Source organism: Coregonus clupeaformis, chromosome 12 (assembly GCF_020615455.1).
Source record: "Coregonus clupeaformis isolate EN_2021a chromosome 12, ASM2061545v1, whole genome shotgun sequence".
Classification (NCBI taxonomy): Eukaryota; Metazoa; Chordata; class Actinopteri; order Salmoniformes; family Salmonidae; genus Coregonus; species Coregonus clupeaformis.
Window position 1 is genome coordinate 39588991 of NC_059203.1, and position 23367 is coordinate 39612357.

At 45.7% G+C, this 23367-nt stretch overlaps 1 protein-coding gene across 1 annotated transcript; it reads right to left on the minus strand.

Annotated features, from left to right (window-relative positions):
• Positions 1–1337: 1337 nt before the first annotated feature.
• On the minus strand, positions 1338–22795 carry LOC121577629 (proline-rich protein 36). Its single transcript, XM_041891374.2, has 5 exons — positions 22769–22795; positions 9191–9279; positions 5550–5640; positions 1808–3860; positions 1338–1563 (listed from the first exon to the last, which is right to left on the minus strand). Exons 2-5 carry the CDS (start codon positions 9191–9193, stop codon positions 1467–1469), a joined length of 2244 nt encoding a protein of 747 aa, XP_041747308.2. The 5' UTR covers positions 9194–9279; positions 22769–22795; the 3' UTR covers positions 1338–1466.
• Positions 22796–23367: the final 572 nt, after the last annotated feature.

Consider the following 23367-nt stretch of genomic DNA (forward strand, 5'->3'; position numbering starts at 1 on the left):
TTGACTCACTGTCTGTAGGAGCTAACTATTTTCGTGAACGGGGTGGTGTACCTAATAAACGGACAACTGAGTGTAGGTTCTACAGACCATGGAGACCAAATCTTACTTCTCCTGTCCTTATGTGGTAAATGGCGACATCTGTTTTGCTTCTATTTAGTCATCCATTGTATGGAACATATCTTGCTCACCTGACCGAAGTAGATGATCAAAAGATAACTGATAAACACAGTTTACATAGTTGTGGCACCCTTGTTAAGTATAGTATAGTGAACAATATACAACATGTGTGTTCTTAATGTATTGTAGCGGTACTGTGACACAATGGAAACATAAGCAAAAACAATCTGTACACATCCTTATAGTAACTCTTCAAGACATTTATATAAACATCCTTTTGATGCATGGAATTATTCGGTGTATATTAAGCAGTGGTGTAAAGTACTTAAGTAAAAATACTTTAAAGTACTACTTAAGTAGTGTTTTGGGGTATCTGTACTTTACTTTACTATTTATATTCTTGACAGCTTTTACTTTTACTTCACTACATTCCTAAAGAAAATATTGTACTATTTACTCCAAACAATTTCCCTGAAAACCCAAAGTACTCGTTACATTTTGAATGCTTAGCAGGACAGGACAATTGTTAAATTCATGCACTTATCAAGATAACACGTGGTCATCCCTACTGCCTATGGTCTGGCGGACTCACTAAACACAAATGCATCTTTTGTAAATAATGTCTGAGTGTTGGAGTGTGCCCCTGGCTATCCGTACATTTTAAAAACAAAAAAATGGTGCCATCTGCTTTGCTTAATATAAGGAGTTTGAAATTATTTATACTTTTACTTCTACTTTTGATACTTAAGTATATTTAAAACCAAATACTTTTAGACTTTTACTCAAGTAGTATTTTACTGGGTGACTTTCACTTTTACTTGAGTAACTTTCTATTAAGGTATCTATACTTTTACTCAAGTATGACAATTGGGTACTTTTTCCACCACTGATATTAAGGCTGGCAAATTACAGCTCCTAGTTTTAAGAGCAGCCTCCTCACAATCTGCTTTGAGTCTATTAGGTCAGACCGATACCAGAGGTAAAAATAAGGCAATGTGTACTCGCACTGATTAAACCGTAGCAGTCAAAGATACTGTTGAAAGCTGTTCCAACATGGTCCACCCACTCTTTAGACTTTGGCACTTAGACAAAAAGCTATTTGACACAGTACCTCTGGAGGGCAGGTTTATGTGCTGTGGTACAGCAAAACCTTTTCTAGACAAATGCAGAGCAAATTGTTTGTGTCCTCTCTCCAGGGGCTTGGTGAAAACATCCTTGGCATATGTGCTCAGTGTTTATTGGTTATATCAATTTTAAGCAGTATTTAAGGTGCCCTCTCTTTCCATTGTCCTTGCCCTTGACAGGGGCTGTATGGTACAGTATGTGTGGTATAATTTGGAGTTGGCTCCTCATGAGTCCCCTTTGCTGACAACAGTGATTGGTTGTTTGGTTCCGGGTTGTACCATGAAAGTCATGCCACACGCCTGCTTTGACTGTGGCCCATTGCTAAAAAGTAGAGGAATAAATAATTAATCATTTAAACATACCAGGTTGATCTTGTTGCATTTAACAATACATCTAGCTAACATTCTTTACTGTGAGTCAAAACATGCAATTAGGGATACTACTAGACAAACAAAAACTAAGTCACAACACCCTAACCTTAACCATAACAAAGATTTGTTTTTTTCACATTTTGTTAAAAAGCCAAACAGACAAATAAAGATAAAGGACAGCGAGCAAGTCCTACCTTGTGGGAACTTTTGATGGCGCTGACAAACTCTGAGCCTTCATGGCCATTTTTGTCTCCAGCTCCTTCATGTCCAGGCCTTGTGTTTTGGCTGGCATGGTGGCACTCTTGCTCTTTGCGGTGATAACAGGGTTCTTCGGGGTGACTCTGAGGACAACAGGGACCTTGGTCTCCTCATCAGACAAGGGAGACCCCCAGTCATCAGAGTCTGTTTCCTTCATGGCCAGCATTTTGTTGTCCATTTTGCGGTCCATCTCTAGCATCTTCTTCTGCAGGATGCTCTGGAGCGTGGCCTGGCTGGCTGAGAGGGAGGAGAGCCCCTGGGTGGGAGGTGGCTTGGGTTTGGTCTGAACAGGCAGCTTGGGTTTGATCTCCATGACAGGAGGTGGGAATTTGGGAGGGCTTTGAGATTTGGGTTTTGGAGGGGGAGGCGGAGGCGGAGGCGGAGGCAGAGGGGAGGGAGTTTTGACAGGGGTGGCAGTGGGGGACTGGACTGGAAGGACAGGGCTGGGAGTGGGGGGCAGGACCTTCTTCACGGGAGGGTCAGGTGGAGGCGAGCTGGGGGGAGAGTCCACGACATCATCATGGTCATCGAATTCGGGAGGGGGAGGGAGTAATGGCATGCATAGGTCCTCCCTGTTCTCTTCATCCCTGACAAGGCTAGAGGGTGAAGGAGTCCTCTGCTCTCCACTTTGCTTCTCCACGGCTAGACTGCTGGAGGATGAGGATCTAGAGGTGGGCAGAATCCTCTGAACTACTGGATTTGCAATTGGCCCCTTCACCACTGACTCAATAATCTGGGGTTTTGCTGGAGTTTGGATCACCAGTGGGACCACAGACTGTGGTTTATCTTGTGAGGTTACAGAAGTGAATGAGGTGGACCTAGGGATGACGGTGAAAGAATTGGGATTGGATTCACTGTGCTGGATGCTGGTTGATGGCTCATTACTCTTTGTGCTGTTTTCAAGGGAAAGAGTGGACCTGTGCTTCTCTCGCTCTTTAGCTGCCATGAGAAGAGCCAGGGGGGAAGCAGAAGGACCCTCCCTCATCCCAGTGACCTCACTGGCCTTTAGGTTGCGTAGTTTATGGTCCAGCATAGGACTGAACTTGCGATTCCGGCCTGGAGACGCTTCCTGCTTGACCTGGCTAGCCTCTGTGATTACAGAGGCAGTGACCACCTTCTGAAGCTTGGGTGACATTTTAGGGGGCGTTGCGGCAGGTTTGTTGATACCCTGTTGTGCTGATAAAGGCAAAGGCTCCACTTTCACTTCCTCCCAAGTCTTGGGTGGGGTGGGTTGGCCTGGAAGGGTGGCTTGCAAGTTTTCCTTTAAGTCCTGCAGGTCTTGCTCCAGCTGCATACCTGAGCTATTTCTCCGGGCTGGCTTAGCTGGTGGTGCCACAGAGGGGGCTTTCCCATTGACCTGGAGGAGTAGGATCTGCTTGGGCCTATTATCACAGTCCACCTGCCTACCTAGAATGCCAGTCTTAGGAACACTGTAGAGCTTAGCTGTGTTCTGGGGGTTGAAGCTGGAGGGTGTCGGGATCTGTGCAAGGGAAGCTGGGGCTGGAAACTGGGGGGGTTCGTCAATGCTGTGGATGGAGGACAGCCTCGTTGGCTTTGGAGGCGGGGTCTTCAGGGCTTTCAGAGCAGCTTGCCTCATGTCTGTAGGGGGCTGTGGAGGGGCAAACTTTGGGGGCTCAGTAAAATCAGGGACAGTGGTCGGTGGTGGTGTAGAAATGGACAAAGAGGAACTAGAAGCACTGGAGGAAGTTGACGGGGGCTTCGGGGGATGCATAAGTGGAGGTTTCAGGGAGGTGAAATCCTCGTACTCTTTAGATGGAACCACTGATGGTGGTTTTGATGGGGGTTTTGGAGGGGGCATGGAGGGAGGCTGAATGGAGTCCAAGTCACCCAAGAAATCTGGTGGGGGAGGGATGAACATGGGTGGAGGGGGTGGGGGTGCCATTGTAGGGGGAGGTGGAATAAATATCTCCCCTTCCACCAAATCAGGTACAGATATAGCCGATCCATTGGAAAACCGATCGCCATTTACTATAAAGAAGAGGGAGAACTACCATCAGAGACAAGTATTTTATTGATTTAACTTGTCAAAGTAAATTATTTTACTTTTGTTTTGGTTGGCCTGAATAATGGTGAAACTGATTAAATTACATTTGATCTGTACCCTCCCACTCTGCAAACATGCTTGTGAATGGCTGCTTGGGTGTTTTTTATAGTGTTCTTGTTCAAGATCTTAGACAAACATCTACAGTGCCTTCAGAAAGTATTCACACCCCTTGACTTATTCCACATTTAGTTGTGTTACAGCCTGAATTCAAAATGGATGAAATTATAATTTTTCTCACCCATCTACACACAATACCCCATAATTACAAAGTGAAAACATGTTTACACATTTTTACAAATGTATTGAAAATTAAATACAGAAATATCTTATTTATATGAGTATTCACACCCCTGAGTCAATACTTTGTAGAAGCACCTTTGGCGACGATTACAGCTTTGAGTCGTCTTGGGTTTGTCTGTATCAGCTTTGCACATCTGGATTTGTGGATTTTCTCCCATTCTTCCTTGCAGATTTTCTCAAGCTCTGTTAAGTTAGATTGGAAGCGGCGGTGAACAGCAATCTTCAAGTCTTTCCACAGATTTATCCTTACCAGTCTCTGCCACTGAAAAGCATCCCCATTGCATGATGCTGCCACCACCATGCTTCACGGTAGGGATGGTGTTAGACTGGTGATGAGCTGTGCCTGGTTTTCTCCAGACACAGCGCTTTGCATTCCAGCCAAAGAGTTTTTGTCTCATCAGACCACAGAATCTTTTGCCTTTAGTCATTCACGTGCCTTTTTGCAAACTCCAGGCATGCTGTCATGTGCCTTTTCTCAGGAGCGGCTTCTGTCTGGCCACTCTCCCATAAAGCCCAGATTAGTGAAGTGCTGTAGAGACTGGTGTTCTGGCAGGTTCTCCCATCTCAGTGGTCATTGGGTTCTTGGTCACCTCCCTGACCAAGGTCCTTCTTGCTCTGTTGCTCAGTTTGGTTGGACGGCCAGCTCTGGGTAGTTCCATATTTTTTCAATTTCCCAATGATGGAGACCTCTGTGCTCTTTCAACACTCTAGAAATAGTTTTATACCCTTCCCCAGATCTATGCCTCATCACAATTCTATCTCGGAGCTCTAAGAACAGCTCCTTGGCCTTCATGGTATAGTTTCTGCTCTGACATGCACTGTCAACTGTGGGACCTTATATAGACAGATGTGTTTCTTTGTAAATCATGTCCAAACAATTGAATTGGCCACAGGTGGACTCCAATCAAGTTGTAGTGACGTCTCAAGGATGATCAGAGGAAATTGGATGCACCTGAGCTCAATTTGGAGTGTCATAGCTAAGGGGTGTGAATACTTATGTAAATTGAATTTTGTTTTCACTTTCAATACATTCGCTAAAATTTCTAAAAACATGGTTTTCACTTTCATTCATTTTGAATTCAGGCTGTAACTCAACAAAATGTGGAATAAGTCAAGGGGTGTGAATACTTTCTGAAGGCACTGTACCTGCTCTATATATTTAAGCCCTTTATGAAAACAGAGTTGCTTTGAGTTTGTGCTGAAATTTGATCTCTGTCTAAAACCAGCACTAAGGCTTAAGTTCACGGAAACTTAAATTATTTAGCTGCACAGCTTAACTCTGGGAAACACAGAGACTTTTGGCAGACCCTCACCTGCCCTGTTTATCTTTGGTCCGTTGAAAGATGGGAGGACAGGAACTTTGGGTGTTGGGACAGCAAACCCTTGCACAATGTCAGAGGAGGACTGTGGGAAACAAGGACAAAAGCCATCAGACTGTTTACATTTCACCCTGAGATTGTACAAGGAACTGAGTGTGAGAGGAAGGGAATGGATTGGATTTCTTCTAGACTACACTATGGCTTGCAGTGATCCAATCTGTTATCCAAACTACTACTTGCATCTACCTTAGAACAGGTTAGCATGTTTGTTGCGTGATGACACCACTGATGCAAAAACTATTAATTTACTAAACCTTACACTCAGGAAACAAACAAGTACATCAGTGTACAAGTAGTGTCAATTACCAAAAACAGAGGAAGGCCAGGCACATTAAATCCAAAATTCCTTTTAGTCTTCCCAGCAGTTGGAGTCCTTTACTATAACGGCAAAGCCTCCTTGTGTAGATTGAGGCTACAGGATCTCAATCTACATAGTCTCATTTGGGCACTGAGCACCCCACTTGAAATGATTCAGCAATATATTTTCCATTGGTATACTGTATCTAACCCCTTGCTAGGCACTAGCTGAAGCTTACTAGCCCAGTTCTGGGCCCTTTTCACGACATTACTGCCTTTGTAGCCACACTGTCATGCCTCATCCACAGGCAGGGCGTTGTATGGGCAAGGCACAGTAAAACAATCTAGCAAAACAATCCAAAGTTAGGTTCACCCCTGTAACTGTAAACTGTAATCAAGTTACTGCCATTGGCCTGATGGTTAGGCCACCACCACTTGGTTTGTTTAGAACTTTCACATGGTACACGCAATACTCCAAAGTTCAGGCAGCGGACACATAAATAACTTTCATTCAGCTGTGGAAATATTAAGTTATTAGTGGAAAAGGTTCAGGTGTGGTCCTTTCTCAACAACCTCGGTTACACTGTATCTTTAAAACATCTAATGTGAACAGAACACCTCCCTTATGTCATGCCTTAAATATCTCATGATTGCAGACTATTCATTGAAGCAGGCAGCTCATTGCAAAGGCATGAACATTTCACAAGGGGCGAAGGGTGCGGCATTAAATGCAGTTTCTGAACCGGCTTAATTCCTTATGTTTCTTTTCCATGACTCACTGGTGAAAATCAGAGCAGTCAGTCAGAGCAGTCCAACCCCTGTGCTGCTGGGTGTGGCACATCTAACACATACCAGAGGAGCAGTCACATAGGACACTTCCCTTTCTGAGGTAGGCTTTCATACCTACAACAAAATAACAACATAGTACAACTTGTTTAAAAAATCAGATACGGCTGAGCTTTTCTGGATCACCTACAGGGACACCATGTTGAATCAAGGGCAAATGAGCTAGGTGCCATCATTGTGGCAGACAGTACAAGACCCAAGATTGTGTGAACCAAGGTGACATTCTTATAGTTATTGTGCCCGCATGAGAATGTCTAAGTAAATAGGGTGAGAATTTCTGAGGACAGAAATTACTTGAGAAGACTGGGTCAACACGCAAACAAATTGACCCTCGTCACATGGATAGCCTACCTGCAAGTAAACTTCGGTTACTCCCTCTTTATACATGTGAATAGCCTGTGCAAGTGAAATCTGCCGGTTAGAAAAGTATGCTTTCAGATTGACCAGGTGTGAGTAATGGGTCTGACTCTGAGGTGGTCACAGTGATCAATGATTACAGGAATGCCCTTCATGAGGCAATGCAGTTTCTCTTTCAGGTACTACAAAGGCCTTGTTGAGAAATAATTCACAATTCAGCAGACTTGTGGGAAAGTAATGTGTGCCTAATGCATTGACAACAACTAAAGACAAGCCCTATAACAAATTCCATGTGATGTTCATCTTGAAGTGTTAGGAGAACAACACCTACAGTGGCTTGTGAAAGTATTCACCCCCCTTGGCATTTTTCCTATTTTGTTGCCTTACAACCTGGAATTAAAATTGTTTTTTGGGGGGTTTGTATCATTTGATTTATACAACATGCCTACCACTTTGAAGATGCAAAATATTTTTTATTGTCAAACAAACAAGAAATAAGACAAAAAAACAGAACTTGAGCGTGCATAATTATTCACCCCCCCCAAAGTCAATACTTTGTAGAGCCACCTTTTGCAGCAATTACAGCTGCAAGTCTCTTGGGGTATGTCTCTATAAGCTTGGCACATCTAGCCACTGGGATTTTGCCCATTCTACAAGGCATAATTGCTCCAGCTCCTTCAAGTTGGATGGGTTCCGCTGATGTACAGCAATCTTTAAGTCATACCACAGATTTTGAATTGGATCGAGGTCTGGGCTTTGACTAGGCCATTCCAAGACATTTAAATGTTTCTCCTTAAACCACTCGAGTGTTGCTTTAGCAGTATGCTTAGGGTCATTGTCCTGCTGAAAGGTGAACCTCCGTCCCAGTCTCAAATCTCTGGAAGACTGAAACAGGTTTCCCTCAAGAATTTCCCTGTATTTAGCGCCATCCATCATTCCTTCAATTCTGACCAGTTTCCCAGTCCCTGCCGATGAAAAACATGCCCACAGCATGATGCTGCCACCACCATGCTTCACTGTGGGGATGGTGTTCTCGGGGTGATGAGAGGTGTTGGGTTTGCGCCAGACATAGTGTTTTCTGACCAGAGTACCTTCTTCCATATGTTTGGGGAGTTTCCCACATGCCTTTTGGCGAACACCAAACGTGTTTGCTTATTTTTTTATTTAAGCAATGTCTTTTTTCTGGCCACTCTTCCGTAAAGCCCAGCTCTGTGGAGTGTACGGCTTAAAGTGGTCCTATGGACAGATACTCCAATGTCCGCTGTGGAGCTTTGCAGCTCCTTCAGGGTTATATTTGGTCTCTTTGTTGCCTCTCTCATTAATGCCCTCCTTGCCTGGTCCGTGAGTTTTGGTGGGCGGCCCTTTCTTGGCAGGTTTGTTGTGGTGCCATATTCTTTACATTTTTAATAATGGATTTAATGGTGCTCCGTAGGATGTTCTAAGTTTCAGATATTTTTTTATAACCCAACCCTGATCTGTACTTCTCCACAACTTTGTCCCTGGCCTGTTTGGAGAGCTCCTTGGTCTTCATGGTGCCGCTTGCTTGGTGGTGCCCCTTCCTTAGTGTTGTTGCAGACTCTGGGGCCTTTCAGAACAGGTGTATATATACACTGAGATCATGTGACAGATCATGTGACACTTAGATTGCGCACATGTGGACTTTATTTAACTAATTATGTGACTTCTGAAGGTAATTGGTTGAACCAGATCTTATTTAGGGGCTTCATAGCAAAGGGGGTGAATACATATGCACGCACCACTTTTCCGTTATTTATATTTTTGAACATTTTGAAATTTTGAGAAAAAAAATCACTTCACTTCACCAATTTGGACTATTTTGTGTATGTCCATTACATGAAATAAAAATAAAAATCCATTTAAATTACAGGTTGTAATGCAACAAAACAGGAAAAACGTGAAGGGGGATGAATACTTTTGCAAGGCACTGTAGAAGCTTAACAGCAGTCTCAATAAAAACTGCAACACCGTCTCCAGTGTTGAAATGTAGATTTTAAGTATATATTAGAATCAAATAGATTTTTTTCCACACATCATGCAGAGTTATTGGAACTTACCATGTAGTGCTTGACTGTGGGTCTAGACCTCACTTTGGCAGTGCCTGATTCAGGAATGGCTGATGAATCCAACACGAGCTCAACACTGTCTAAAAGAAAAGAAAGAAAAGCACAACACACTGCTTAAGTCTACAGTACAGATGAAAAACCGACAAGTCTACCATTAAACCGATCAGCGCAGCTCTGAAAGGAGATGCAGTCTAGTGACTGCATCTAGTGTAATTATGCATGTACATAATAAGTTACGGCATTTGTCTGCAGTTCTCATAATTCTTGACAAACTATTATGTGGGAAAGTAATGTGTGCCTAATGCATTGACAACAACTAAAGACAAATTATGTTATCGCAGGTGCAGCGAAATGCTTATGCTTCTTGCTCCAACAGTGCAGTAATACCAAACAATACACACATTACCCCAATATGTAAAGAAAAAAACGAAGAAATATCAGAACGAGCAATGTTTGAGTCCGTAATATAAATATACTGAACAAAAATTAAAATGCAACATGCAACAATTTCAAAGATTTTACTGAGTTACAGTTCATATAAGGAAATCAGTCAATTGAAATGAATTCATTAGGCCATAATCTATGGATTTCACATGACTGGGAATACAGATATGCATCTGTTAGTCCCAGATAACTTTTTTTTAAAGGTAGGGGCGTGGATCAGAAAACCAGTCAGTATCTGGTGTGACCACCATTTTCCTCATGAAGAGCGACACATCTCCTTCGCATAGAGTTGATCAGGCTGTTGATTGTAGCCTGTGGAATTTTGTCCCACGCTTCAATTGTTGTGTGAAGTTGCTGGATATTGGCGGGAACACGCTGTCGTACATGTCAATCCAGAGCATCCCAAACATGCTTAATGGGTGACATGTCTGGTGAGTATGCAAGCCATGGAAGAACTGGGAAATTTTCAGCTTCCAGGGAATTGTGTATAGATAATAATAATAATAATTAGTCATTTAGCAGACGCTCTTATCCAGAGCGACTTACAGGAGCAATTAGGGTTAAGTGCCTTGCTCAAGGTCACATCGACAGATTTTTCACCTAGTCGGCTCGGGGATTAGAACCAGCGACCTTTCGGTTACTGGCACAACGCTCTTAACCACTAAGCTACCTGCCGCCCATCCTTGCGACATGGGGCCGTGCATTATCATGCTGAAACATGAGGTGATGGCAGGGGATGAATGGCACGACAATGGGCCTCAGGATCTTGTCACGGTATCTCTGCCATCGATAAAAGGCAATTGTGTTCATTGTCCGTAGCTTATGCCTGCCCACACCATAACCCCACCGCCACCATGGGGCACTCAGTTCACAACGTTGACATCAGAAAACCGCTCGCCCACACAACACCATACACGTGGTCTGCGGTTGTTAGGCCGGTTGGACGTACTGCCAAATTCTCTAAAACGACGTTGAAGGCGGCTTATGGTAGAGAAATGAACATTCAATTCTCTGGCAACAGCTCTGGTGGACATCCCTGCAGTCAGCATGCCAATTGCATGCTCCTTCAAAACCTGAGACGTCTGTGGCATTGTGTTGTGTGACAAAACTGCACATTTTAGAGTGGCCTTTTATTGTCCCCAGCACAAGGTGCACCTGTGAAATGATCATGCTGTTTAATCAGCTTCTTGATATGCCACACCTGTCAGGTGGATGGATTATCTTGGCAAAGGTGACAACAACACACAACTGCAAACAAAACCAAAGGAAACTTATAGGTGACCTAATCAATACCTAAGACGAAACAGGTGCATCAACAAGACCAAACCAAACAAACATAGAGAACATCAAGCGGTAGTAGCTAGTACTCCGGGGACGACGAACGCTGAAGCCTGCCCGAACAAGGAGGAGGAGCAGTCTCGGTGGAATTCGTGACAGTACCCCCCCCTTGACGTGGGGCTCCAGCCGTGCGCTGACCCCGGCCTCGGGGACGGCCAGGAGGACGTGGAGCAGGGCGCGTAGGATGACTACGGTGGAACTCAGTCAGGAGGGATGGATCTAAAACGTCCCTCCTAGGCACCCAGCACCGTTCCTCCGGACCGTACCCCTCCCACTCCACGAGATATTGTAGACACCCCATCCGACGTCTCGAATCCACGATGGACCGGACGGAGTACGCCGGAGCCCCCTCGATGTCCAGTGGGGGCGGGGGAGTCTCTCTTATCTCACTGTCCTGGAGTGGACCAGCTACCACCGGCCTGAGGAGAGACACATGGAACGAGGGGTTAATGTGATAATCATTAGGCAGTTGTAACTTGTAGCATACCTAGTTCAGTCTCCTCAGGACTTTAAATGGCCCCACAAACCGCCGACCCAGCTTCCGGCAGGGCAGGCGAAGGGGCAGGTTTCGAGTCGAGAGCCAGACTCGATCTCCAGGTGCGTATACTGGACCCTCACTGCGGTGGAGATCGGCGCTCGCCTTCTGCCGACGGATGGCCCGCTGCAGATGGACGTGTGCAGCGTTCCACGTCTCCTCCGAGCGCCGAAACCACTCATCCACCGCAGGAGCCTCGATCTGGCTCTGATGCCATGGTGCCAGAACCGGCTGATACCCTAACACACACTGGAAAGGGGTCAGGTTAGTAGAGGAGTGGCGAAGAGAGTTCTGAGCCATCTCTGCCCAGGGGATATACCCCGACCACTCCTCCTGCCGGCCCTGGCAATATGATCTTAGAAACCTACCCACATCCTGGTTCACTCTCTCCACCTGCCCATTACTCTCAGGGTGGAACCCAGAGGTAAGGCTAACCGAGACCCCCAAACTTTCCAAGAACGCCCTCCAGACTCTAGAGGTGAATTGGGGACCCCGATCAGACACTATATCCTCGGGAACCCCGTAGTGCCGGAAGACGTGGGTAAACAAAGCCTCAGCAGTCTGTAGGGCAGTAGGGAGACCCGGCATTGGGATGAGACGACAGGCCTTAGAGAACCGATCCACAACGACCAGAATAGTGGTATTCCCCTGAGAGGGGGGAAGGTCCGTTACAAAGTCCACCGAGAGGTGAGACCACGGCCGTTGTGGAACGGGCAGGGGTTGTAACTTCCCCCTGGGCAGGTGTCTAGGCGCCTTACACTGTGCGCACACCGAGCAGGAGGAGACATAAACCCTCACGTCCCTAGCCAATGTTGGCCATCAGTACTTAACACTAAGGCAGTGCACTGTCCGGCCAATACCTGGATGTTCAGAGGAGGGTGACGTATGAGCCCAATAAATTAGACGATCGCGGACCTCGAGCGGCACGTACGTCCGATCCACTGGACACTCTGGGGGAGTAGGGTCGGTGCGTAACGCCCGCTCAATTTCCGCATCGACCTCCCATACCACCGGTGCCACCAGACAAGACTCCGGCAGTATGGGAGTGGGCTCAATGGACCTCTCCTCTGTGTCATACCGCCTGGACAGGGCGTCTGCCTTACCGTTCTGGGACCGTGGGATGGAGGTTATGTCGTCCAGGGTAGGGGAGGGAATGGCCGGCAGGGATGTAGCTCAGTTGATAGAGCATGGCGTTTGCAACGCCAGGGTTGTGGGTTCGATTCCCACGGGGGCCAGTATAAAAAATTAAAAAAATAAAAAAATATATATGTATTCACTAACTGTAAGTCGCTCTGGATAAGAGCGTCTGCTAAATGACTAAAATGTAAATGTAAAATGTTATCTTAAACACGAACCGGGTCAGAAACATGTTCCTAGCCTGACGAGGGTTCAATCTCCTAGCTGCCCGGATGTACTCCAGGTTACGGTGATCAGTCAGAATGAGAAAAGGGTGTTGAGCCCCCTCAAGCCAATGCCTCCACACCTTTAGAGCTTGAACCACGGCTAACAGCTCCCTGTCCCCTACGTCATAATTCCGTTCCGCCGGGCTGAGCTTCTTAGAATAAAAAGCGCAGGGACGGAGCTTAGGAGGCGTGCCTGAGCGTTGCGACAGCACTGCCCCAATACCGGCCTCTGACGCGTCCACCTCTACCTGGAACGGTAAAGCGGGGTCCGGATGCGCCAGCACCGGAGCCGAAGTGAACAGGTCCTTCAGTTTACCAAACGCCCTGTCCGCTTCAGCCGACCACTGCAAACGCACCGGGCCCCCCTTCAACAGGGAAGTGATGGGAGCTGCTACCTGTCCAAAACCCCGGATAAACCTCCGGTAGTAATTAGCAAAACCCAAAAACCGCTGCACCTCTTTAACGGTGGTTGGAGTCTGCCAATTACGCACGGCTGAAACACGGTCAACCTCCATCTAGTCTCCCGAGTGGCGCAGTGGTCTAAGGCACTGCATCGCAGTGCTAGCTGTGCCACTAGAGATCCTGGTTCGAATCCAGGCTCTGTCGTAGACGGCCATGACCGGGAGACCCATGGGGCGGCGCACAATTGGTCCAGGGTAGGGGAGGGAATGGCCGGCAGGGATGTAGAGCATGGCGTTTGCAACGCCAGGGTTGTGGGTTCGATTCCCACAGGGGGCCAGTATGAAAAATAAAAAAAAGTGTAATGTAAGTCGCTCTGGATAAGAGCGTCTGCTAAATGACTAAAATGTAAATGTAAAATCTTCACCCCTGACGCGGACAACCGATGACCCAAGAAGGAGATGGACTCCTGGAAAAAGAGACATTTCTCTGCCTTGACATACAAGTCATGCTCCAACAGCCTACCCAACACTTGGCGCACCAGGGCTACATGCTCGGCTCGTGTAGAAGAGTACACTAGGATGTCGTCAATGTACACTACCACACCCTGCCCATGCAGGTCCCGGAAGATCTCGTCCACAAAGGATTGGAAGACCGAAGGAGCATTCATTAACCCGTATGGCATGACGAGATACTCATAATGACCCGAGGTGGTACTAAATTCTGTCTTCCATTCATCTCCCTCCCTAATGCGCACCAAGTTGTAGGCGCTCCTGAGGTCCAGTTTTGTGAAGAAACGCGCCCCGCGTAATGATTCCGTCATAGTCGCAATCAGAGGAAGAGGATAACTGTATTTAACAGTAATCTGATTGAGACTACGATAATCAATACACGGGAGCAACCCTCCATCCTTCTTCTTCACAAAAAAGAAACTCGAGGACGCAGGGGAAGTGGAGGACCGTATGTATCCTTGTCTCAAGGACTCGGCTATATATGTCTCCATAGCCGCCGTCTCCTCTTGAGACAGAGGATACACATGGCTCCGCGGAAGTGCCGTACCTGCCTGGAGGTTTATCGCACAATCTCCCTGTCTATGAGGTGGCAATCGCGTCGCCCTAGTCTTGCTAAACACTAGTGCCAAGTCCTCATACTCAGGGGAAATGTGCATTGCGGGCACTTGGTTCGGACTCTCCACCGTGGTCGCCCCCACGGAAACACCTAGACATCGCCCAACACACTGGTCAAACCACTCCTTGAGAGCCCTCTGTTGCCACGAAATGGTGGGGTCATGGGCGATTAACCAAGGAAGCCCCAGCACCACGGGATACGCAGGAGAGTCGTACCTGATCGACTCTCCTGCGTATCCCGTGGTGCTGGGGCTTCCTTGGTTCCTTGGAGTTCCTCATGACCCCCCTGCGTCTTCATCTTTAGTGGTGCTGTGACCTCCCTAATCAACCCAGATCCCAACGGACGGCTATCTAGGGCATGGACAGGGAAGGGTGCATCAACGGGCAGGAGGGGAATCCCTAACTTAGCACAACATTTCTGATCAATAAAATTCCCAGCTGCGCCTGAATCGACTCGCGCCTTATGCTGGGAATTAGATGCAACCTGAGGAAACACCGCAGGTATACACAAGTGAACAACAGAGAGCTCTGGGTGAGTGGGGCGCCTACTCACCTGGAATGACTCCCCAGTGCGCGACCTGTTGCCCCGACTCCCTGGAGACCCTCCCCAGCACCTAGCCGCAGTGTGTCCTCCACGGCCACAGTTGGTGCAGGGGACGGCCCCCCTCGGGTTCTCTCTCCTCCTCTCTCTAGCGCCAGCACCCCCGAGCTCCATAGGGCTCGGCTCGGAGGTGCTGGGGGATGAAATGGACGGCCCCAACTCGAGACGTCCGCGGGTGGCCAGCAGGGTATCCAGACGGATGGACATGTCCACCAGCTGGTCGAAGGGTAGATTGGTGTCCCTGCAGGCCAGCTCTCGTCGAACGTTCTCAAGCAGGCTACACCGATAGTGGTCGATGAGGGCCCTCTCATTCCACCCCGCATCCGCCGCTAGAGTCCGGAAGTCCAGGGCGAACTCCTGTGCGCTCCTCTTCCCCTGTCGGAGGTGGAACAGACGCTCCCCCGCCGCTTGACCCTCAGGAGGGTGATCGAAAACAGCCCTGAAGCGGCGGGAGAACTCCGCGTAGCTGATGGTAGCGGCGTCTATTCCCCTCCATTCGGCGTTGGCCCACTCCAACGCCTTGCCGGAGAGACAGGAGATGAGGGCGGAAACGCTCTCGTATCCCGAGGGCGCCGGGTGTATTGTGGCCAGGTAGAGTTCCACCTGAAGGAGGAACCCCTGACACCCGGCTGCGGTGCCATCATACGCCCTCGGGAGCGAGAGCCGAATCCCATGGGACTCCGGAGCTGGTATGGTGGGGCTGGCCGATGGTGGTGGTAAGGTAGGAGGAGGTGTGGGCACGCCTCCCCTTTCCCATCGGCGCAGGGTGTTCATCACCTCCTGCATGGCGGAGCCGAGTTGCTGGATCCTGGCGTCCTGACAGCTGACCCGATCCTCCAGCGACTCGGTCGCCGCCGCTGCTCCTGCTGACTCCATAGTAGGGTGTGTTGTTCTGTCACAAAGCTGATGTGGATGCGGTGTAGGAGTCAGGCGCAGGACACAGAAGCTCAGTCAAAATGGCTTTACTAGAATTCCAAGACAATGCAAAAATAACGGGCCTCGAACACAGGAGGCGAGCGATTACGCAAACAGTGCGTAAGTACACTAACAACAAAATACAATGTACACCAACGGACAGGCGGACAACAACACACACCTGCAAACAAAACCAAAGGAAACTTATAGGTGACCTAATCAATACCTAAGACGAAACAGGTGCATCAACAAGACCAAACCAAACAAACATAGAGAACATCAAGCGGTAGTAGCTAGTACTCCGGGGACGACGAACGCCGAAGTCTGCCCGAACAAGGAGGAGGAGCAGTCTCGGCGGAATTCGTGACACAAAGGTTTGGACACACCTACTCATTCAAGGGTTTTTCTTTATTTTTACTATTTTATACATTGTAGAATAATAGTGAAGACATCTTGGTTTGCATTTTCAACACCACAATAAATAGACTGTCAATCTCGACAAACAGAAAACACATCCCTCCCTACCTTGTAGGCTTACCCAGTAGCAAAGGCTTGGCTTGACAATCTCAGAATTGTCATTAAACTTTTTGGTGTTTTGTAACAGATGTATTTTTCCATTTATCAAATTGCCGCTGCACAGTTTGGATTGATTGATTGTTGGATTTTATTTTCCAGTTAAAAAAACACATATATACAGTACCAGCCAAAAGTTTGGACAAACCTACTCATTCAACGGTTTTTCTTTATTTTTACAATTTTCTACATTGTAGAATAATAGTGAAGACATCAAAACTATGAAATAACACATATGGAATCATGTAGTAACCAAAAAAGTGTTAAACAAATCAAAATATATATTTTATTTTAGATTCTTCAAAGTAGCCACCCATTGCCTTGATGACAGCTTTGCACACTCTTGGCATTCTCTCAATCAGCTTCATGAGGAATGCTTTTCCAACAGTCTTGAAGGAGTTCCCATATATGCTGAGCACTTGTTGGCTGCTTTTCCTTCACTCTGCGGTCCAACTCATCCCAAACCATCTCAATTGGGTTGAGGTTGGGTGATTGTGGAGACCAGGTCATCTGATGCAGCACTCCATCACTCTCCTTCTTGGTCAAATAGCCCTTACACAGCCTGGAGGTGTGTTTTGGGTCATTGTCCTGTTGGAAAACAAATGATAGTCCCACTAAGCGCAAACCAGATGGGATGGCATATCGCTGCAGAATGCTGTGGTAGCCATGCTGGTTAAGTGTGCCTTGAATTCTAAATAAATCACAGACAGTGTCACCAGCAAAGCACCCCCCACCATCACAACCTCCTCCTCCATGCTTCACGGTGGGAACCACACATGCGGAGATCATCCGTTCACCTACACTGCGTCTCACAAAGACACGGCGGTTGGAACCAAAAATCTCAAATTTGGACTCATCAGACCAAAGGACAGATTTCCACCGGTCTAATGACCATTGCTCAAGTTTCTTGGCCCAAGCAAGTCTCTTCTTATTATTGGTGTCCTTTAGTAGTGGTTTCTTTGCAGCAATTAGACTATGAAGGCCTGATTCACGCAGTCTCCTTTGAACAGTTGATGTTGAGATGTGTCTGTTACTTGAACTCTGTGAAGCATTTATTTAGGCTGCAATCTGAGGTGCAGTTAACTCTAATGAACTTATCCTCTGCAGCAGAGGTAACTCTGGGTCTTCCTTTCCTGTGGCGGTCCTCATGAGAGCCAGTTTCATCATAGTGCTTGATGGTTTTTACAACTGCACTTGAAGAAACTTTGAAAGTTCTTGAAATTTTACAGATTGACTGACCTTCATGTCTTCAGTAATGATGGACTGTCGTTTCTCTTTCCATATTTGAGCTGTTCTTGCCATAATATGGACTTGGTCTTTTACCAAATAGGGCTATCTTCTGTATACCACCCCTACCTTGTCACAACACAACTGATTGGCTCAAACACATTAAGGAAAGAAATTCCACAAATTAACTTTTAACAGGGCACGCCTATTAATTTAAATGCATTCCAGGTGACTACCTCATGAAGCTGGTTGAGAGAATGCCAAGAGTGTGCAAAGCTGTCATCAAGGCAAAGGGTGGCTACTTTGAAGAATCTCAAATATTTTGGGATTTGTTTAACACTTTTTTGGTTACTACATGATTCCATGTGTTATTTCATAATTTTGATGTCTTCGCTATTATTCTACAATGTAGAAAATGGTAAAAATAAAGAAAAACCCTTGAATATATATATATATATATATATATATATATACAGTGGGGGAAAAAAGTATTTAGTCAGCCACCAATTGTGCAAGTTCTCCCACTTAAAAAGATGAGAGAGGCCTGTAATTTGCATCATAGGTACACGTCAACTATGACAGACAAAATGAGGAAAAGAAATCCAGAAAATCACATTGTAGGATTTTTAATGAATTTATTTGCAAATTATGGTGGAAAATAAGTATTTGGTCACCTACAAACAAGCAAGATTTCTGGCTCTCACAGACCTGTAAATTCTTATTTAAGAGGCTCCTCTGTCCTCCACTGGTTAGCTGTATTAATGACACCTGTTTGAACTTGTTATCAGTATAAAAGACACCTGTCCACAACCTCAAACAGTCACACTCCAAACTCCACTATGGCCAAGACAAAGAGCTGTCAAAGGACACCAGAAACAAAATTGTAGACCTGCACCAGGCTGGGAAGACTGAATGTGCAATAGGTAAGCAGCTTGGTTTGAAGAAATCAACTGTGGGAGCAATTATTAGGAAATGGAAGACATACAAGACCACTGATAATCTCCCTCGATCTGGGGCTCCACGCAAGATCTCACCCCGTGGGGTCAAAATGATCACAAGAACGGTGAGCAAAAATCACAGAACCACACGGGGGGACCTAGTGAATGACCTGCAGAGAGCTGGGACCAAAGTAACAAAGCCTACCATCAGTAACACACTACGCCGCCAGGGACTCAAATCCTGCAGTGCCAGACGTGTCCCCCTGCTTAAGCCAGGCCCGTATGAAGTTTGCTAGAGTGCATTTGGATGATCCAGAAGAGGATTGGGAGAATGTCATATGGTCAGATGAAACCAAAATATAACTTTTTGATAAAATCTCAACTCGTCGTGTTTGGAGGACAAAGAATGCTGAGTTGCATCCAAAGAACACCATACCTACTCTGAAGCATGGGGGTGGAAACATCATGCTTTGGGGCAGTTTTTCTGCAAAGGGACCAGGACGACTGATCCATGTAAAGGAAAGAATGAATGGGGCCATGTATCGTGAGATTTTGAGTGAAAACCTCCTTCCATCAGCAAGGGCATTGAAGATGAAACGTGGCTGGGTCTTTCAGCATGACAATGATCCCAAACACACCGCCCGGGCAACGAAGGAGTGGCTTCGTAAGAAGCATTTCAAGGTCCTGGAGTGGCCTAGCCAGTCTCCAGATCTCAACCCCATAGAAAATCTTTGGAGGGAGCTGAAAGTCTGTGTTGCCCAGCGACAGCCCCAAAACATCACTGCTCTAGAGGAGATCTGCATGGAGGAATGGGCCAAAATACCAGCAACAGTGTGTGAAAACCTTGTGAAGACTTACAGAAAACGTTTGACCTGTGTCATTGCCAACAAAGGGTATATAACAAAGTATTGAAAAACTTTTGTTATTGACCAAATACTTATTTTCCACCATAATTTGCAAAGTAATTCATAAAAAATCCTACAATGTGATTTTCTGGATTTTCTTTTCTCAATTTGTCTGTTATAGTTGATGTGTTCATTATGATGAAAAGTACATGCCTCTCTCATCTTTTTAAGTGGGAGAACTTGCACAATTGGTGGCTGACTAAATACTTTTTTTCCCCACTGTATATATATATATATATATATATATATATATATATATAGCATAACTGTCTGTATGGACAGTATATGAATAGAAAAAGTGTTTACAGCAGTAGTTATCTAGGATGAGCCTTGACTAGAATACAGTATATACATATGAAGTGGGTAAAACAGTATGTAAACTGACCAGTGTTCAATAACTATGTAAATTGGGCAGCAGTCTCTAGGTGCAGGGGTAGAGTACCTGGTGGTAGCCGGCTAGTAACAGTGACTAAGTTCTGGGCAGGGTACTGGGCGGAGGCTGGCTAGTAGTGACTTTAACAGTCTGATGGCCTGGAGATGGAAGCTGTTTTTCAGTCTCTGTCCCAGCTTTGATGCACCTGTACTGTCTCTGCCTTCTAGATGGTAGCGGGGTGAACAGGCCGTGGATCCAGGACCTCTATACCAGGCGGTGTCAGGGGAAGGCCCTAAAAATTGTCAAATTCCAGCTACCCAAGTCATAGACTGTTCTCTCTGCTACCACATGGCAAGTGGTACCGATGCACCAAATCTGGAACCAACAGGAACATGAACAGCTTCTACCCCCAAGCCATAAGACTGCTAAATAGTTAGTCCAGATAGCTATTTGGTTAACTATTGAACTGTTTGCATTGACCCTTTTTGCACTAACTCTTTTGACTCATCACATACGCTGCTGCTACTGTTTATTATCTGTCCTGTTGCCTAGTCACTTTATACCTTCCTATATGTACATACAGTGGCTTGCGAAAGTATACACTCACCTTGGCATTTTTCATATTTTGTTGCCTTACAACCTGGAATTAAAATTGATTTTTTGGGGGGTTTGTATCATTTGATTTACACAACATGCCTACCACTTTGAAGATGCAAAATGTTTGTGTGTGTGAAACAAACAAGAAATAAGACAAAAAAACAGAAAACTTGAGCATGCATAACTATTCACCCCCCCAAAGTCAATACTTTGTAGAGCCACCTTTTGCAGCAATTACAGCTGCATGTCTCTTGGGGTATGTCTCTATAAGCTTGGCACATCTAGCCACTGGGATTTTTGCCCATTCTTCAAGGCAAAACTGCTACAGCTCCTTCAAGTTGGATGGGTTCCGCTGGTGTACAGCAATCTTTAAGTCATACCACAGATTCTCAATTGTATTGAGGTCTGGGCTTTGACTAGGCCATTCCAAGACATTTAAATGTTTCCCCTTAAACCACTCGAGTGTTGCTTTAGCAGTATGCTTAGGGTCATTGACCTGCTGGAAGGTGAACCTCCGTCCCAGTCTCAAATCTCTGGAAGACTGAAACAGGTTTCCCTCAAGAATTTCCCTGTATTTAGCGCCATTCATCATTCCTTCAATTGTGATCAATTTCCCAGTCCCTGCCGATGAAAAGCATGGTGTTCTCGGGGTGATGAGAGGTGTTGGGTTTGCGCCAGACATAGCGTTTTCCTTGATGGCCAAAAAGCTCAAGTTTAGTCTCATCTGACCAGAGTGCCTTCTTCCATATGTTTGGGGAGTCTCCCACATGCCTTTTGGCGAACACCAAACGTGTTTGCTTGTTTTTTTAGCAATGTCTTTTTTCTGGCCACTCTTCCGTAAAGCCCAGCTCTGTGGAGTGTACGGCTTAAAGTGGTCCTATGGACAGATACTCCAATCTCCGCTGTAGAGCTTTGCAGCTCCTTCGGGGTTGTCTTTGGTCTCTTTGTTGCCTCTCTGATTAATGCCCTCCTTGCCTGGTCCATGAGTTTTGGTGGGCGGCCCTCTCTTGGCAGGTTTGTTGTGGTGCCATATTCTTTCAATTTTTTAAATAATGGATTTAATGGTGCTCCGTGGGATGTTCAAAGTTTCTGATATTTTTTTTATAACCCAACCCTGATCTGTACTTTTCCACAACTTTGTCTCTCACCTGTTTGGAGAGCTCCTTGGTCTTCATGGTGCCGCTTGCTTTGTGGTGCCCCTTGCTTAGTGTTGTTGCAGACTCTGGGGCCTTTCAGAACAGGTGTATATATACACTGAGATCATGTGACAGATCATGTGACACTTAGATTGCAGACAGGTGGACTTTATTTAACTAATTATTTGACTTCTGAAGGTAATTGGTTGAACCAGATCTTATTTAGGGGCTTCATAGCGAAGGGGGCACGCATATGCACGCACCACTTTTCCATTATACATTTTTTAGAATTTTTTGAAAAAAGTTATTTTTTTCATTTCACTTCACCAATTTTGACTATTTTGTGTATGTCCATTACATGAAATCTCAATAAAAATCCATTTAAATTACAGGTTGTAATGCAACAAAATAGGAAAAACGCCAAGGGGGATGAATACTTTTGCAAGGCACTGTATCTACCACAATTACCTCATACCCCTGCACATCGACTCGGTACTGGTACCCAGTGTATATAGCCAAGTTATCATTACTCATTGTGTATTTATTCCTCGTGTTATTTTTCTATTATTTCTAAATGTTTCTCTCTGCATTGTTGGAAAGGGCAGTAAGTAAGCATTTCGTTGTTAGTCCACACCTGTTGTTTACGAAGAGTGACAAATACTCCTTTTATTTGACCTTTCCATTGTTATATAGGCCTCATCAAATAGAATACCCAGAAATCAGGGCAATGCAAAAGATGTCAATTTGTCCAGTTTTTAGTTCTGAGAACCTTTGAACAGTTTTCAGAACTCTAGGGGGTTTATTCATATTCATTTTGAATTAGTCCCCACTTCCCAAGCAGTGTTGCCAACTGAGCGACTTTGTCGCTATATTTAGCGAGTATTCAGACCCGTCTAGCGACACATTTTCAAAAAAGCGACTAGCGACAAATCTAGTGTCTATTTCTGGTGTTATTGGAGACTTTTGGAGACTCTGACGTGAAAGCACGTATCGTTCTTACTCTTCTCAACGAGCAGCGGGTGCTGCCGTGGGCCCCACCCCTGTCCCAAAGCACTCACAGGCGGCCCAGTCCTCGCGCAGCAGTCCCTCCCAGCTGAAGTCAGAGCAGGAGATGTTCACCCCTCCGCGTCCAGACTGCAAATTAATCGCGCATGCGGGAAGCCGCCGCTGGCTGATCCCGCCCTGGCTTATATTCAGGGCGGAATGTAAATGTAAAACATTTTAAAAAACAAGAATCGACAGAAGAAAGTTAATTTGTAGTTCTAAACATATTTAGGGTGTTTTTTACTCACTTTTTGTCTCTCCCACGACCTTATTCCTCTCTCCTACAACTTCCATCACAATTACATGCACATGGTCAATTATGCAAATTATGTGATGACGTCATTTAGCGACTTTTAGGACAGCCAATAGCTACTTTCCTTACTGAGGAGTTGGCAACACTGTCCCAAGACATGGATTAATAAACCCTTTAGGTCTAATCATTATGCCATCATGTTCTCCTTTGACTATAATGATTATATATAAAAAATTGAAAACATTTTTACAGCGCAGTCTGTTATAACATCTCAGATCTCAATAACATACCTAGGCCTACTGGTAATAATAGGTAGGCCTACATAATATTGTAATCATTTTAATCCAGTGGTTCTACTTT